Genomic DNA, 16,166 nt, shown 5'->3' with positions numbered 1-16,166 from the left:
ACATATAGAACATGCTATACGTTTACCAAACATTCTGTCACTCCTAATCGCTAAATCCCATGAAATCTTATACGTCTTGTCCAGGGGTCGGCAACCCGCGGCTCTCGGCTCTTTAGCGCCGCCCTAGTGGCTCTCTGGAGCTTTTTCAAAAATGTATGAAAAATGGAAAAAGTTGAGGGGAAAAAAAAAAAATGTTTGTTTTAATATGGTTTCTGTAGGAGGACAAACATGACACAAACCTCCCTAATTGTTATAAAGCACACTGTTTATATTAAACATGCTTCACTGATTCGAGTATTTGGCGAGCGCCGTTTTGTCCTACAAATTTTTGCAGTCCTTGAACTCACCTTAGTTTGTTTACATGTATAACTTTCTGCGACTTTCTAGGACGTGTTTTATGCCACTTCTTTTTCTGTCTCATGTTGTCCACCAAACTTTTAACGTTGTGCATGAATCCACAAAGGTGAGTTTTGTTGATGTTATTGACTTGTGTGGAGTGCTAATCGGGCATATTTGGTCACTGCATGACTACAAGCTAATCGATGCTAACATGCTATTTAGGCTAGCTATATGTACATATTGCATCATTATGCCTCATTTGTAGCTATATTTGAGCTCATTTAGTTTCTTTTAAGTCATATTAATTCAATTTATCTGTATGTAATATGGCTTTTAATTTTTTGCGGCTGCAGACAGATTTGTTTTTGTATTTTGGGTTGCCGACCTCATGGTCTAGTCTCTTACGTGAATGAGATAATTCATATTATTTGATATTTTACGCTAATGTGTTAATAATTTCACACATAAGTCGTTCCTGAGTATAAGTCGCACCCCCGGCCAAACTATGAAAAAAAACTGCGACTTATAGTCCGAAAAATACGGTATTTAGAATGCATTAAAAAACAAATAAATCCCTCGCCATGTCTTTCATAACGATTGTGAACACGAGGCAAAATTCCCCCCATAAAGTGCAGTTCCCCTTTTAAGCGAATAAATATCGATACGATACCGATCGTTCCATTGGTATCGGTGCAGTCCATACATTTATCATTTGTTTTCAAAACTGTAAAAAAAAAGTGGGTCCCTCAAAAATGTACTGTGGGACCCCATTTTTATGACTTGATGGGGTCCCTGGGACCCCATTTTGAAAATTCCTAGCGCCAACACTGATGGAGTATTGGTGCGTGCGGGCCAGTTCTAATAATAATCAAATATCATCTCGGGAGCCATAGATAATTTGACACTTAGGTGTTTTTTTTTAAGGGCTTTCTAGTAAGCGGATATTTAGAATGCATTAAAAAAACAAATTAATCTGTCGTCATGTCTTTCATAACAATTGTGAATGTGAGTCAAAATTCCCCCCAAAAGAAAAAATATCAATACGATACCGATCGCAGTCCATACATTTATCATTTGTTTTCAAAACTGTAAAAAAAGTGGGTCCCATAATACCATACTTGCCAACCCTCCCGGATTTTCCGGGAGACTCCCGAAATTCAGCGCCTCTCCCGAAAACCTCCCGGGACAAATTTTCTCCCTAAAATCTCCCGAAATTCAGGCGGAGCTGGAGGCCACGCCCCCTCCAGCTCCATGCGGACCTGAGTCCGCTTTCCCACAATATAAAGAACGTCTACAGTAAAGCAGTCCGTCTGCCGTAAACAGCAATGTTGTGACACTCTTAAACAGGACAATACTGCCATCTAGTGCATTTGATGAAAGCACTTTTGTGCGTGCCACACAGCAATGCATCATCAGAGAGGGTGTTCAGCATGGTTAGAAAGATAGTGACAGAGAATAGAACAAGGATGGACAATTCAACCCTTAACTCAACAATGAGTAGATGAGTGTTATGTGTGTGTATATGTGTAAATAAATGAACAATGAAATTCAAATATTTCATATATATATATATATATATATATATATATATATATATATATATATATATATATATATCCATCCATCCATTTTCTACTGCTTATCCCCTTCGGGGTCGCGGGGATATATATATATATATATATATATATATATATATATATATATATATATATATATGTATATATATATATGAAATACTTGACTTGGTGAATTCGAGCTGTAAATATACTCCTCCCCTCTTAACCACGCCCCCAACTACGCCCATATATATATATATATATATATATATATATATATATATATATATATATATATATATATATATATATATATATATATATATATCCATCCATCCATTTTCTACTGCTTATCCCCTTCGGGGTCGCGGGGATATATATATATATATATATATATATGTATATATATATATGAAATACTTGACTTGGTGAATTCGAGCTGTAAATATACTCCTCCCCTCTTAACCACGCCCCCAACTACGCCCCCCCCCCCCCCCCCCCACCCCACCTCCCGAAATTGGAGGTCTCAAGGTTGGCAAGTATGCATAATACATTTGTGAGGGACCCACTTTTTTATGACTTGATGGGGTCCCTGTGAACCCATTTTGAAAATCTTTAGCGCCAACACTGATGGAGTATTGGTGTGTGCGGGCCGGTTCTAATAATAATCAAATATCATCTCGGGAGCCATAGATAATTAATTTGCGGTCCGGATCGGGCCCGCCCGCCTTGACTTTGACACATAGGTGTTTGGATGTTTTTTTAAGGGCTTTTGATTGCCGGTTCAGTATTTAGAATGCATAAAAAATAAATACATTTGTCGTCATGTCTTTCATAACAATTATGAACACGAGGCAAAATTCCCCCCATAAAGTGCAGTACCCCTTTCAAGCGAATAAATATCGATACGATACAGATCGTTCCATTGGTATCGGTGTAGTCGATACTTGTATCGACCCCCCCTTTATTTCATTGTACATATAACTTGTCTGGCTCGAGCAGACGCGCGCACGTGACGGCGGACAGACGTCATTGCGCCATTCTTTTCTGCGCCTTTTCGCGCGCCTTTGCCCGCTCCGACCGCACACACGATCGGCTTCAAAAAAGACAACTGCGGCCACAAAAAAAAAAAAATATATATATATATATATATATATATAAAAAATGGTGTGCGTGTGAAAGAACCGCGGGAGAAGATGGCGTCTTGAAAGGAAAAAAAAAAAAAAAAAAAAAAAGAAGAAAAAAATACGCAGCTGAGAACGCAGCGTCTATTTTATTTCACGGCGAGTAGTGATCGCTCCTGCTTATTGGAGCTGCTGAGGAACGTGGGAGACAAAAGAGAGTGAAACATTGGAGGAGGAGGGAGGAGGTGCTCCCGACTGCTGTCACCTCCTCCTCCTCCTCCTCCTCCTCCTCCTTCATCCATTCCTCCCAGTCTCGCAGAGAAATAAACAGAAGCGTGCAGAAGGAAGAGAGGACATTCCTCCTTCATCCAGCCCTTTTTTTCCCCCCCTCTCTCCCTCTCATGGAGAGAAATTATCCCGCCGCTGCCGGCTTCGGGGACCTGGGCTCCGGGACGGGATGGACTTACGACCGATCGGCCAAAGCAAGGTACAGTAAGACCCCCCCCCCCCCAACCCCCCGCCCCTCCATCCCCATCCCTCCTCCGCATGAAGCCTGCACGCCGTGCAAGGTGCCTGCATGGCCGGCAGGTACAGTCGTGTGTTGTCATGAGGGGGTTACCGAGAGGGGGCGTCTCCGACAATGCAACGGAACGTTGATAGTGACACCAGGGAGGGATTTATTATTACAAAAAAAAACATCTGCATTGTTATATCCATCACCACTGCAGCTTTGTCCACATGACAGGCGCTGCCATGGGGAACTAATTGGCTGCGAGCGGCGCCTCCATTCCGCCGCACAAGCGTCGCACGAAAAAAAAAAAATAATGAAAGAAAAAAAATATCTATATATTTTTTTCATAATTTATTTTTTTGGCAAATATAAATATTTATATTTTTTAATTTACACTCCTGGCGTTAATTGTTCGCAAATTGCAATCACGTCACGTGACTGGCCAAGACTGGCGGGAATTAAACGCCAGCTAGCTTAATTACCCACAGCGCGGAAGCGAAGACCCTCCGTGAATGTGAGTAAATTGCCCGCAAAAACCCGCCCGATAAATGATTAATAATCGGGGTTTTTATTTTTTCTTTCCCTCTCGCCATCCTGGCGCTGGCTGTGTGTCGGAATGAAGGTTTTTTTTAGGGCCCCCCCCCCCCCCCCCCCCCCCCCCCCACCGGAAGGAAGCCATGCTAAAGTCGGCTAAAGCTCGTTAGCTTCACTTTCACGTGAGCGGTCGCCATGACAACAACGTCACTCCGTCGTCGCTGTGGGAAGTACACCGCTGTTATTTTCCGTGACACCGTTTTTTGCATTAATATTGTGCATAAAATATCACTTTCTTGCACCGTCTACGTTATATGGTGTGGGAGTATGTCAGTTGCATCATCTATGTACTGTAAGATATGATAGTACATTATAGGCCAGTGTTTTTCAACCACTGTGCCGCGGCACACTAGTAATTATGCAACTTCACCTAATTGGTCCAAAAAATATTTTTTGCAAATCAATTATTATAATAATGTGCCATTTAGAGATGTCCGATAATGGCGTTTTTGCCGATATCCGATATTCCATCCATCCATCCATCCATCCATCCATTTTCTACCGCTTAATCCCTTTGGGGTGGCGGGGGGCGCTGGAGCCTATCTCAGCTACAATCGGGCGGAAGGCGGGGTACACCCTGGACAAGTCGCTACCTCATCACAGGGCCAACACAGATAGACAGACAACATTCACACTCACATTCACACACTAGGGCCAATTTAATGTTGCCAATCAACTTATATTGTCCAACTCTTTAATTACCGATACCGATATCAACCGATACCGATATATACAGTTGTGGAATTAACACATTATTGTGCCTAATTTTGTTGTGATGCCCCGCTGGATGCATTAAACAATGTAACAAGGTTTTACAAAAAAATAACCCCACGCCAAAAAAATAAATAATGAAAAAAAAAAAATATATATATATATATCAATTTTTTTCATTCCGGAAGGAAGCCATGCTAAAGTCAGATAAAGCTCGTTAGCTTCACTTTCACGTGAGCGGTCGCCATGACAACGACGTCACTCCGTCGTCGCTGTGGAAAGAACACCGCTGTTAACACGGTGTTTTTTTGCATTGATATTGTGCATAAAATATCACTTTCTTGCACCGTCTACGTTATATGGTGTGGGAGTATGTCAGTTGCATCATCTATGTACTGTAAGACATGATAGTACAGTTCATTATAGGCCAGTGTTTTTCAACCACTGTGCCGCGGCCGTGAGAAATTATGCAACTTCACCTAATTGGTCCAAAAAATATTTTTTGCAAATCAATTATTATAATAATGTGCCATTTAGAGATGTCCGATAATGGCTTTTTTGCCGGTATCCGATATTCCGATATTGTCCAACTCTTTAATTACCGATATCAACCGATACCGATATATACGGTCGTGGAATTAACACATTATTATGCCTAATTTTGTTGTGATGCCCCGCTGGATGCATTAAACAATGTAACAAGGTTTTCCAAAATAAATCAACTCAACTTATGGAAAAAAAGTGCCAACATGGCACTGCCATATTTATTATTGAAGTCACAAAGTGCATTATTTTTTTCCCCCGGAAGGAAGCCATGCTAAAGTCGGCTAAAGCTCGTTAGCTTCACTTTCACGTGAGCGGTCGCCATGACAACAACGTCACTCCGTCGTCGCTGTGGGAAGAACACCGCTGTTATTTTCCGTGACACCGTTTTTTGCATTAATATTGTGCATAAAATATCACTTTCTTGCACCGTCTACGTTATATGGTGTGGGAGTATGTCAGTTGCATCATCTATGTACTGTAAGATATGATAGTACAGTTCATTATAGGCCAGTGTTTTTCAACCACTGTGCCGCGGCACACTTGCACCGTCTACGTTATATGGTGTGGGAGTATGTCAGTTGCATCATCTATGTACTGTAAGATATGATAGTACATTATAGGCCAGTGTTTTTCAACCACTGTGCCGCGGCACACTAGTAATTATGCAACTTCACCTAATTGGTCCAAAAAATATTTTTTGCAAATCAATTATTATAATAATGTGCCATTTAGAGATGTCCGATAATGGCTTTTTTGCCGATATCCGATATTCCGATATTGTCCAATTCTTTAATTACCGATATCAACCGATACCGATATATACGGTCGTGGAATTAACACATTATTATGCCTGATTTTGTTGTGATGCCCCGCTGGATGCATTAAACAATGTAACAAGGTTTTCCAAAATAAATCAACTCAACTTATGGAAAAAAGTGCCAACATGGCACTGCCATATTTATTATTGAAGTCACAAAGTGCATTATTTTTCCCCCCCGGAAGGAAGCCATGCTAAAGTCGGCTAAAGCTCGTTAGCTTCACTTTCACGTGAGCGGTCGCCATGACGACGACGTCACTCCGTCGTCGCTGTGGAAAGTACACCGCTGTTATTTTCCGTGACACCGTTTTTTGCATTAATATTGTGCATAAAATATCACTTTCTTGCACCGTCTACGTTATATGGTGTGGGAGTATGTCAGTTGCATCATCTATGTACTGTAAGATATAATAGTACAGTTCATTGTAGGCCAGTGTTTTTCAACCACTGTGCCGCGGCCGTGAGAAATTATGCAACTTCACCTAATTGGTCCAAAAAATATTTTCTGCAATTCAATAATTATAATAATGTGCCATTTAGAGATGTCCGATAATGGCCTTTTTGCCGATATCCGATATTGCGATAAATAAAATAGTGAACATACAAGACAACTTGTCTTTTAGTGGTCAGTAAGCAAACAAAGGCTCCTAATTAGTCGGCTGATGTATGCAGTAACATATTGTGTCATTTATACACCTATTATTTTGTCAAAATTATGAACGACAAGCTGTAAAAATGTATTATTAATCCACTTAAACTTGTTATATCTACACTTCTGTTAAAATGTAATAATTAGAGATGTCCGATATTGTCCAACTCTTAATTACCGATACCGATATCAACCGATACCGATATAAACAGTCGTGGAATTAACACATTATTATGCCTAATTTTGTTGTGATGCCCCGCTGGATGCATTAAACAATGTAACAAGGTTTTCCAAAATAAATCAACTCAAGTTATGGAAAAAAAGTGCCAACATGGCACTGCCATATTTATTATTGAAGTCACAAAGTGCATTATTTTTTCCCCCGGAAGGAAGCCATGCTAAAGTCGGCTAAAGCTCGTTAGCTTCACTTTCACGTGAGCGGTCGCCATGACAACGACGTCACTCCGTCGTCGCTGTGGAAAGTACACCGCTGTTATTTTCCGTGACACCGTTTTTTGCATGAATATTGTGCATAAAATATCACTTTCTTGCACCGTCTACGTTATATGGTGTGGGAGTATGTCAGTTGCATCATCTATGTACTGTAAGATATGATAGTACAGTTCATTATAGGCCAGTGTTTTTCAACCACTGTGCCGCGGCCGTGAGAAATTATGCAACTTCACCTAATTGGTCCAAAAAATATTTTCTGCAATTCAATAATTATAATAATGTGCCATTTAGAGATGTCCGATAATGGCCTTTTTGCCGATATCCGATATTCCGATAAATAAAATAGTCAACATGCAAGACAACTTGTCTTTTAGTGGTAAGTAAGCAAACAAAGGCTCCTACTTAGTCAGCTGACGTATGCAGTAACATATTGTGTCATTTATCATTCTATTATTTTGTCAAAATTATGAACGACAAGCTGTAAAAATGTATTATTAATCCACTTAAACTTGTTATATGTACACTTCTGTTAAAATGTAATAATTAGAGATGTCGATATTGTCCAACTCTTAATTACCGATACCGATATCAACCGATACCGATACATACAGTCGTGGAATTAACACATTATTATGACTAATTTTGTTGTGATGCCCCGCTAGATGCATTAAACAATGTAACAAGGTTTTCCAAAATAAATCAACTCAAGTTATGGAAAAAAAGTGCCAACATGGCACTGCCATATTTATTATTGAAGTCACAAAGTGCATTATTTTTTTTAACATGCCTCAAAACAGCAGCTTGGAATTTGGGATATGCTCTCCCTGAGAGAGCATGAGGAGGTTGAGGTGGGCGGGGTTGAGGTGGGCAGGGTTGAGGCATATTGTAGCGTCCCGGAAGAGTTAGTGCTGCAAGGGGTTCTGGGTATTTGTTCTGTTGTGTTACAGTGCTGATGTTCTCCCGAAATGTGTTTGTCATTCTTGTTTGATGTGGGTTCACACAGTGGCGCATATTTGTTAAGAGTGTTAAAGTTGTTTATACGGCCACCCTCAGTGTGACCTGTATGGCTGTTGACCAAGTATGCTTGCATTCACTTGTGTGTGTGAAAAGCCGTCGGTATTATGTGACTGGGCCGGCACGCAAAGGCAGTGCCTTTTAAGGTTTATTGGCGCTCTGTACTTTTCCCTACGTCCGTGTACATAGCGGTGTTTTAAAAAGTCATACATTTTACTTTTTGAAACCGATACCGATAATTTCCGATATTACATTTTAAAGCATTTATCAGCCGATATTATCGGACATCTCTAGTGACATTGTCTAGTGTCTGTGCTGTGTAGAGCTTGTCAGGGTAACCATGTAATACTCCACATCAGTAGGTGGCAGCAGTTAGCTCATTGCTTTGTAGAAGTCGGAACGCGTCCAGGATGGTTTGTCGTGATCCCAATATGCAGAGCACAGCGGGAGACAGGTAAAAAGGCATGTAACGCTTAAACCAAAATTGAACAAAAGGCAAGTCCTGCTAGGAAAAGGCACTGAAGCAAAACAAAAGTAAAAACTGAACTGGCTACAAAATAAGTAATATAGTAAAGTAAATTAAAGTCGCTCCGGAGTATAAGTCGCACCGGCCGAAAATGCATAATAAAGAAGGAAAAAAACATGTAAGTCACATTTTTTGGGGACATTTATTTGATAAAAGCCAACACCAAGAATAGACATTTGAAAGGCAATTTAAAATAAATAAAGATTAGTGAACAACAGGCTGAATAAGTGTACGTTATTTGAGGCATAAATAACCAACTGAGAACGTGTCATTCAAATAACTATAACATATAGAACATGCTATACGTTTACCAAACAATCTGTCACTCCTTATCACTAAATCCCATGAAATCTTATACGTCTAGTCTCTTACGTGAATGAGATAAATAATATTATTTGATATTTTACGCTAATGTGTTAATAATTTCACACATAAGCCGCTCCTGAGTATAAGTCGCACCCCCGGCCAAACTATGAAAAAAACTGCGACTTATAGTCCGAAAAATACGGTATTATTATTATTTTTTTTTTTAGAATATTTGACAAGGGGCAATAGAAAGCTTAGGCTGGCAGACTTTGGACACCCCTGACTTCAATGAACAATTATTTCACAGTGTCAGTGTGATTTATTGAAATATTTGACCCCAAATAACCCAAAAGTAATGCCTGTATTCAACTCCTTTATTGACTTTCATAATCCAAACGATAAGACAATAAGATACAATCTACAGATACATTTTTCGTGGCCGATCGGTTGGTAGTGGATATTTTTATCCCCCATGATGAGCAGTGTCATCTGCTGTGTTGACTTTGACACCTTGTAAATACAGATGGTCTCTCATTGGCTGTCAGCACTTTGACGTGTGATTTACGTCGACAAGCCATCTAAGTGGACTAACCCTGTCTCTGTTCTTCCTATTGCTAAAAAGCACATGCTTAAGTCAACATGCATGGTTGACCGCTTGAGAGGTTTGAGTCAAAAAAGCTCATTTTGATGACAAATGGCTCAGCTTGATTTAACAGGTGTTGTAATATTGTTTACTTCATTATTATCGGTCATTGGTTACGCAGATAGACAGCCTTAAAAAGTGCAAACAGTGACTAACTGCTCACTGCAAAGTAAGTTTCAAAATAAAAGCATGGCAGTATTTAGCTGGTTTCCACCACAGCAACTAACAAAATGCACCTTCCCAATCAGCCAGATTCTAATACATATATGACAAATGAACAGAAGATACATTTACACATACAATAAGGTCACTTCAACCCGAGGCCCCAGGTGTGTCCATATGCGACAAGGGCCGCATGTGCAGACAAATGAAAGGATGCGTGGGCCACAATAATTCTTCACTTTTGTGTTAAAAACACTTTAAAACCCATCTAATGTGCATCAAAATATAAGCAGTTATATACTTGAAAATAACCAACCATTGAGACCGATACATTATTTTCAATTTTTAGAGCAAAAATAGAATTATTCTTATTTTTTTTATTTTTTTTTATTTTTTTATTTATTTTTTTGTCCTGTCCAGCTTCTCAGGAAAATCATATAGTTCAATCAATCAATCAATCTTTATTTATATAGCCCTAAATCACAAGTGTCTCAAAGGGCTGCACAAGCCACAACGACATCCTCGGTACAAAGCCCACATACGGGCAAGGAAAAACTCACCCCAGTGGGACGTCGATGTGAATGACTATGAGAAACCTTGGAGAGGACCGCATATGTGGGTAACCCCCCCCCTCTAGGGGAGACCGAAAGCAATGGATGTCGAGTGGGTCTGACATAATATTGTGAGAGTCCAGTCCATAGTGGATCCAACATAATAGTAAGAGTCCAGTCCATAGTGGGGCCAGCAGGACACCATCCCGAGCGGAGACGGGTCAGCAGCGCAGAGATGTTCCCAGCCGATGCACAGGCGAGCGGTCCACCCCGGGTCCCGACTCTGGACAGCCAGCACTTCATCCATGGCCACCGGACCTGTGCCCCCCCCCTCAAGGAAAAGGGGAGCAGAGGAGAAAAGAAAAGAAACGGCAGATCAACTGGTCTAACAGGGGGGCTATTTAAAGGCTAGAGTATACAAATGAGTTTTAAGATGGGACTTAAATGCTTCTACTGAGGTAGCATCTCTAATTGATAGTTCATAGTTCATGTAGATGCCCATGTCAGCTGTTCAGATTTACTTTACAAAAGAGAAGTGTAGGATACTTCTCTTGTTGCCTTATTTGTATTTGACTTTATTAAATGTATTTATATTATCATTTAGTGCAGCCGGGCCGGAGCAGGAGGGGATAGAAAGAGAAAAAAAAAGAAGACAGAGGGGGAAATTGTGGGTACAAGAGGGGCATTAGACAGAGAGACAAAAACAACAACAGCAAACAACAACAACAACAACAATAGAGCAACATCAGCAAATACGACATGTACAAATATGATGGTAAAAGTAACCATTATTATCAACAATACAGTTGTTCAAATGCAACAATACATATACGTAATGATAACTTGAGATACGAAAGAATGCAGAAAAATGGAGGGGGAGAAAGAGAAGCAACCTACATTAACCTTGTAGATTGTTATAGTAACAATAGGTTAAGCTTTTTTTTTTTAAGCAAAAATAGAGTTAAAAAAAATATATATGGAGACATTGTATTTATTTAGCATTTATCATGAGTGTATTTTTGATTCTACACTAGTTTTTAATGTACACTTTTATTGAATTTATATGTATATGTGTGCATATATAATCAACATATGTATATATACAGTACATATGTTTATATATACACACAGTATATAAATATGTTTATATGTACAGTATGTATGTATGTAATGTATGTATTAGGGGTGTAACGGTACGTGTATTTGTATTGAACCGTTTCGGTACGGGGGTTCCGGTTCGGTTCGGAGGTGTACCGAACGAGTTTCCACACGGACATATTAAGTAGCGTAACGCACGTGGTGTAAACAATGCACACCGAGGCACAACACACGCATGCTAGCAGCTAACGGGCTACGATAGACTGACCATACGTCCTCTTTTCACCGGACATGTCCTCTTTTGCGCAGCTGTCCGGGCGGAGTTTCTTAAATGCCTCAAATGTCCGGCATTTTGAGTTAGGGTTGCGTGTATTTTTAATGTACGTTCAGGGTTAAGAAGGGGTTAAAAACAAAACAAATTGTGCGCGCAGCAGCATTGGTGAGGGAGGGGCAGAGACAGACAGACAGAGAGAGAGAGAGTTATGATAAACGCGCATGCGTCGCCAGGCTTTGCTTTTTATCCATAGATATATCAGATTTATATTTTTATTATCTATAGCAGGGGTGTCAAAAGTGTGCCCCGGAGGCCATTTGCGGCCCACAGCTAATGTTTTAAAGGCCCACGGCACATTCTAAAAATACTATTAAAATAAACAAAAACATAACAAAAGTGAAATAAAAAAGCTTAAATGTGAAATGTAATTTAGAAAAAGTTGCAATGTTGACTAATAAAACAAAGCAGTTTTTTTTCTTTCAAACTGTCATTGCTCCAAACATAATATTGAATCAAAATCATTGTTATTATGAATTATTGACCTATCCAAGGTTCCCTTTACTTCACATCAAATATTCCACTAAGAAAAATATTATTGGTGGAAGATTTTGCAAATTTGGTAAGTAAATAACCCAAAAATGTACATTTTGGTGTTTTCTTATTGTACCGAAAATGAACCGAACCGTGACCTCTAAACCGAGGTACGTACCGAACCGAAATGTTTGTGTACCGTTACACCCCTAGTATGTATGTATGCATATATATATATATGTATGTGTATAGACGTACATACATATATATATATATATATATATATATATATATATATATATATATATATATATATATATATATATATATATATATATATATGTGTGTGTATGTATGTATGTATGTATGTATATGTATAAATATACACATAAATGTATATGTGCATATGCCTACATATATATATACACACACATACATAAATATATGCAAATATATATACAGATAAATAAATATATATTTTATATATACCCACATATATACATATATATATATATATATATATATATATATATATATATATACATATATATATATATATATATATAACAAGATTTTATATATATATACTAAATCATTGAAGATTTTTAAATGATTTTAAAGCAGAATTCATCAACCGTTAGATTGTTCACCCACTAATAGGGAACGTGAACTGATGATGTGTTGGTTTACAGCGTTGAACTTTTTTTTTTTTTTTTTTTGGAGTTTATTTGTCGCGGGCCAATAAAAAAAACTCTCAGTGGGCTGCAAATGGCCCCTAAGCCATACTTTGGACACCACTACAGCTTACATAGCAAACAAACATTCCGACTATACCATCTAGCTTAAGCGCATTGTTCCAAGCAGTGATAGAATCGATACCAAGGGGACTTGAGTGATTATCACATTGATACTAGAGTCCCGTGATGATAGTGTTTCTCACAAGAATCTATCTCTGGTTATGGCGGCGTCCAATTTGCATAATAAGCCATGATTCTTCTGTCGCTTCTTTTTGTGTGTGTTTTATGTCACTAGCTTGTGAATACTTTTAGAGCAGACCTGGGCAAATTAAGGCCCGAGGGGCCACATGCGGCCCGTTAAGCTTTTCAGTCTGGCCCACCAGACATTCCCAAATAATATTTTTTTAGATCTTTAAGATGGAAACTGTAGCTGCCATTATGATGTGCAGTAATGTTTTCTAATGACCGTAAGTCTTGAACTATACAAAGTATTTCAATGGTTGGAATCTGCGCTTATGGATGATATACCAGTTACTATGGTAATCTAATTAGTTACTATGGTCATCTAATTAATTACTATGGTAATCTACGTCACAGCAGCTCAGACGAGGCACCAAGCAGTGTGGGCGGGAAGCCTTTCCACAGACGCGGAAGGAGCTTTTCACAACAAAGTTCTAAAGCTTAGTGATATATCAGATTGTAGGTGGGTTTATTTTGTACCCCATGCGTTCATATTTCACTGTTTGTTGCATTTTTGTTGCGTTTCACTTGACTGTAAAATATGTCGATCGAAAGGGGGCGTGTCATTCATATTTTGTCAATATTCAATGTTTTATCGTTCATAGAAAACATTAAAATTCCATTACGTTTTTTAAGGCGTTCTATCATAACGTTTTTAGCATTCAATCAGACATTATTGTGAAGTTTTGTATTAGTGTCCCTAAAAATCGATATACCGCCCCCCAGACACAATTTTTCTCTAAATGTGGCCCCCGAGTCAAAATAATTGCCCAGGCCTGTTTTAGAGGGCAATGTGGGACATGGCAGGACCAGCTGCTCGTTGAAAAGAGCCATGTACGCACTTTCATTTTTGGGGTCTCTTAAAGTGTTTAATACATCTGAATTGGTCGAAATACTAAACAAGGTCGTTAAGTTGTCAGCACTGATACCCCTGCTACGTCTTCTTATTCTCTGGCAGACCATGTGCGTATGAGGTGCTTTGGGAAGCGGAATTGTCGCGAACAGTCCCGTTATGTGTATATGGGCAAAGGCAAACAGGTAGCGCCTAATCTTTTTGTGGCCGGTCACAAATAAATAATGATCACTATTGTTCCCCCAGTCCTGAGCATCCAGTTTGGCAGTCATGTAAACAACCCAAGTAGGACCCCATGTTTTGGAAAACCCCGCCATAGAAATGTTAACCACAATCACAGAGTGTAACCTGACGACAATTGTGTGTCCTTAGCCTCATGTACGGGAGCGGCAGGTTATCCCACCCCGATTCGGAGCTGCTCCACAGGCAAGCCTACGGAACCCATCACCCTCTCCAGGGCTATGCAACCAACCACCACCCAGGAAGCTCCAGGCACGGTGGGTCTTGGGGCGGACCCACACTCGGTGAGGAAAACGAAATGTTTGCAGAAAGTCAAAAAAAGCACATAGTTGAACATGTAAACATAAAAAAAAATGTTTAAGTCATATTTGCCTAAACTATAGGGGTCTTCAGTGTGAGTCCCTTAGAAGGAAGCATCGGCGCCCCTTCTTATCACCAGTGTGATCTGTAATGTTGTTGGGCTGATACGGTAAAAGCAAGTCATTAAGACATTTTAAAACTAATAATAGATCTTTAAAATAGACCCTGAAGCGGATGGAGAGCCGACTTTTTAAAACTGGTGTAATGTGCTCCCGCCCGCTTGTTCTTTGAATTGTGCTATATAAATAAAATGGATTAGATAATGTGTATTTAGTTATGATTAATGGATTGGATTTATTTACTACACTTATTGTTGAAAGCGTATACCTCACCAAAGTAAGCATACCTCTCATATTTCTGCAAATATTTGCTCATTTACTGTATTTTCAGAAACACTAAAGAAATGACCCTTGGTAAAGATCATTTATGGCTTTCTAGAGGGAGCCATTCTTTTCCAAGAGCCGTTTAATAGAATGGCTCTTTTTTCTTTATATTTTTATTACATTACATTTCATTATGTTTAAGAAAATAATAACAGGTAGAAGTTAAAAAAGACAAGATTTGATCTGAATATTTCTAATTTTCACCAATTTATACTCGATATTTGTGTTCTACAATATTAATTATAATTTCACTCAGCAATATTAATTATAATTTCACCTGGGTTGTGTATTCATTGTAAATATTCCATGAAGTTTTACCTTATCACCAATGCTTTGACCTCTAACCTAAGAAACATTTTGGCCAAATAGAATTAGATGAGCTACAGGTAACCTCCATGCAAATCAAGTTTACTGTAATTTTTCCACACAATACAGAAAAATAATTGCCTACATCACAGGTGTCAAACTCAAGGCCATCATTTTATCTGTCCTGCAAACACCTGGAAACGATATTTGTCAATAAAGTACTTAAGATTTTTTTCATTTTGACAGAAAAAATGCTTGAAATTGCATACCTTTTAAACTTTAATAGTATCAAACATTGCAACAAATATTACAGTATATTATCATACTTTTTGTCTAAAAAAAAATACTTAACTTTACAGCAAACTACCCATCAAATTAAGAAAAATGACAATACATTTTACGTTCTTTACAGCATATTACTGTAAATTGAAAAAACTACTACTGTTTTTTTTGCATTAAAATGCTGTTGACTGAGCTGCCAGTTTTTGACTGTAAAATCTACGGTTGTTGTTTTTAACGGTGTATCACTGTAAATGGAAAGACGGTACATTTGTTTTTATGGTAGAAAAACTGGCAGCTCAGTAGCCAGAATAAAAAAATAACTTGTACTGTTTTTCCATTCATAATATAATTTAACACAAA

At 38.7% G+C, this 16,166-nt stretch overlaps 1 protein-coding gene across 5 annotated transcripts in view; it reads left to right on the top strand.

Moving 5' to 3' along the window:
- Positions 1 to 434: 434 nt before the first annotated feature.
- Positions 435 to 16,166, top strand: part of prr12b (proline rich 12b) — an 82,175-nt gene continuing 66,443 nt past the window's right edge. The window contains exons 1-2 of one of the 5 annotated variants that reach the window (XM_061973791.1): positions 435 to 463; positions 14,608 to 14,759. In XM_061973791.1, coding sequence (XP_061829775.1) covers positions 450 to 463; positions 14,608 to 14,759 — 166 coding nt within the window. In that variant the 5' untranslated portion in view covers positions 435 to 449. Of the gene's footprint in view, positions 464 to 2,909; positions 3,507 to 3,983; positions 4,045 to 7,238; positions 7,282 to 14,607; positions 14,760 to 16,166 lie in introns of those variants that run through there. The other 4 variants (XM_061973790.2, XM_061973789.1, XM_061973793.1 and 1 more) reach the window with 4 other exon arrangements.

This window comes from Nerophis lumbriciformis, linkage group LG22, assembly GCF_033978685.3.
Source record: "Nerophis lumbriciformis linkage group LG22, RoL_Nlum_v2.1, whole genome shotgun sequence".
Classification (NCBI taxonomy): domain Eukaryota; kingdom Metazoa; phylum Chordata; class Actinopteri; order Syngnathiformes; family Syngnathidae; genus Nerophis; species Nerophis lumbriciformis.
This window is presented reverse-complemented; position numbering and strand designations above follow the sequence as displayed.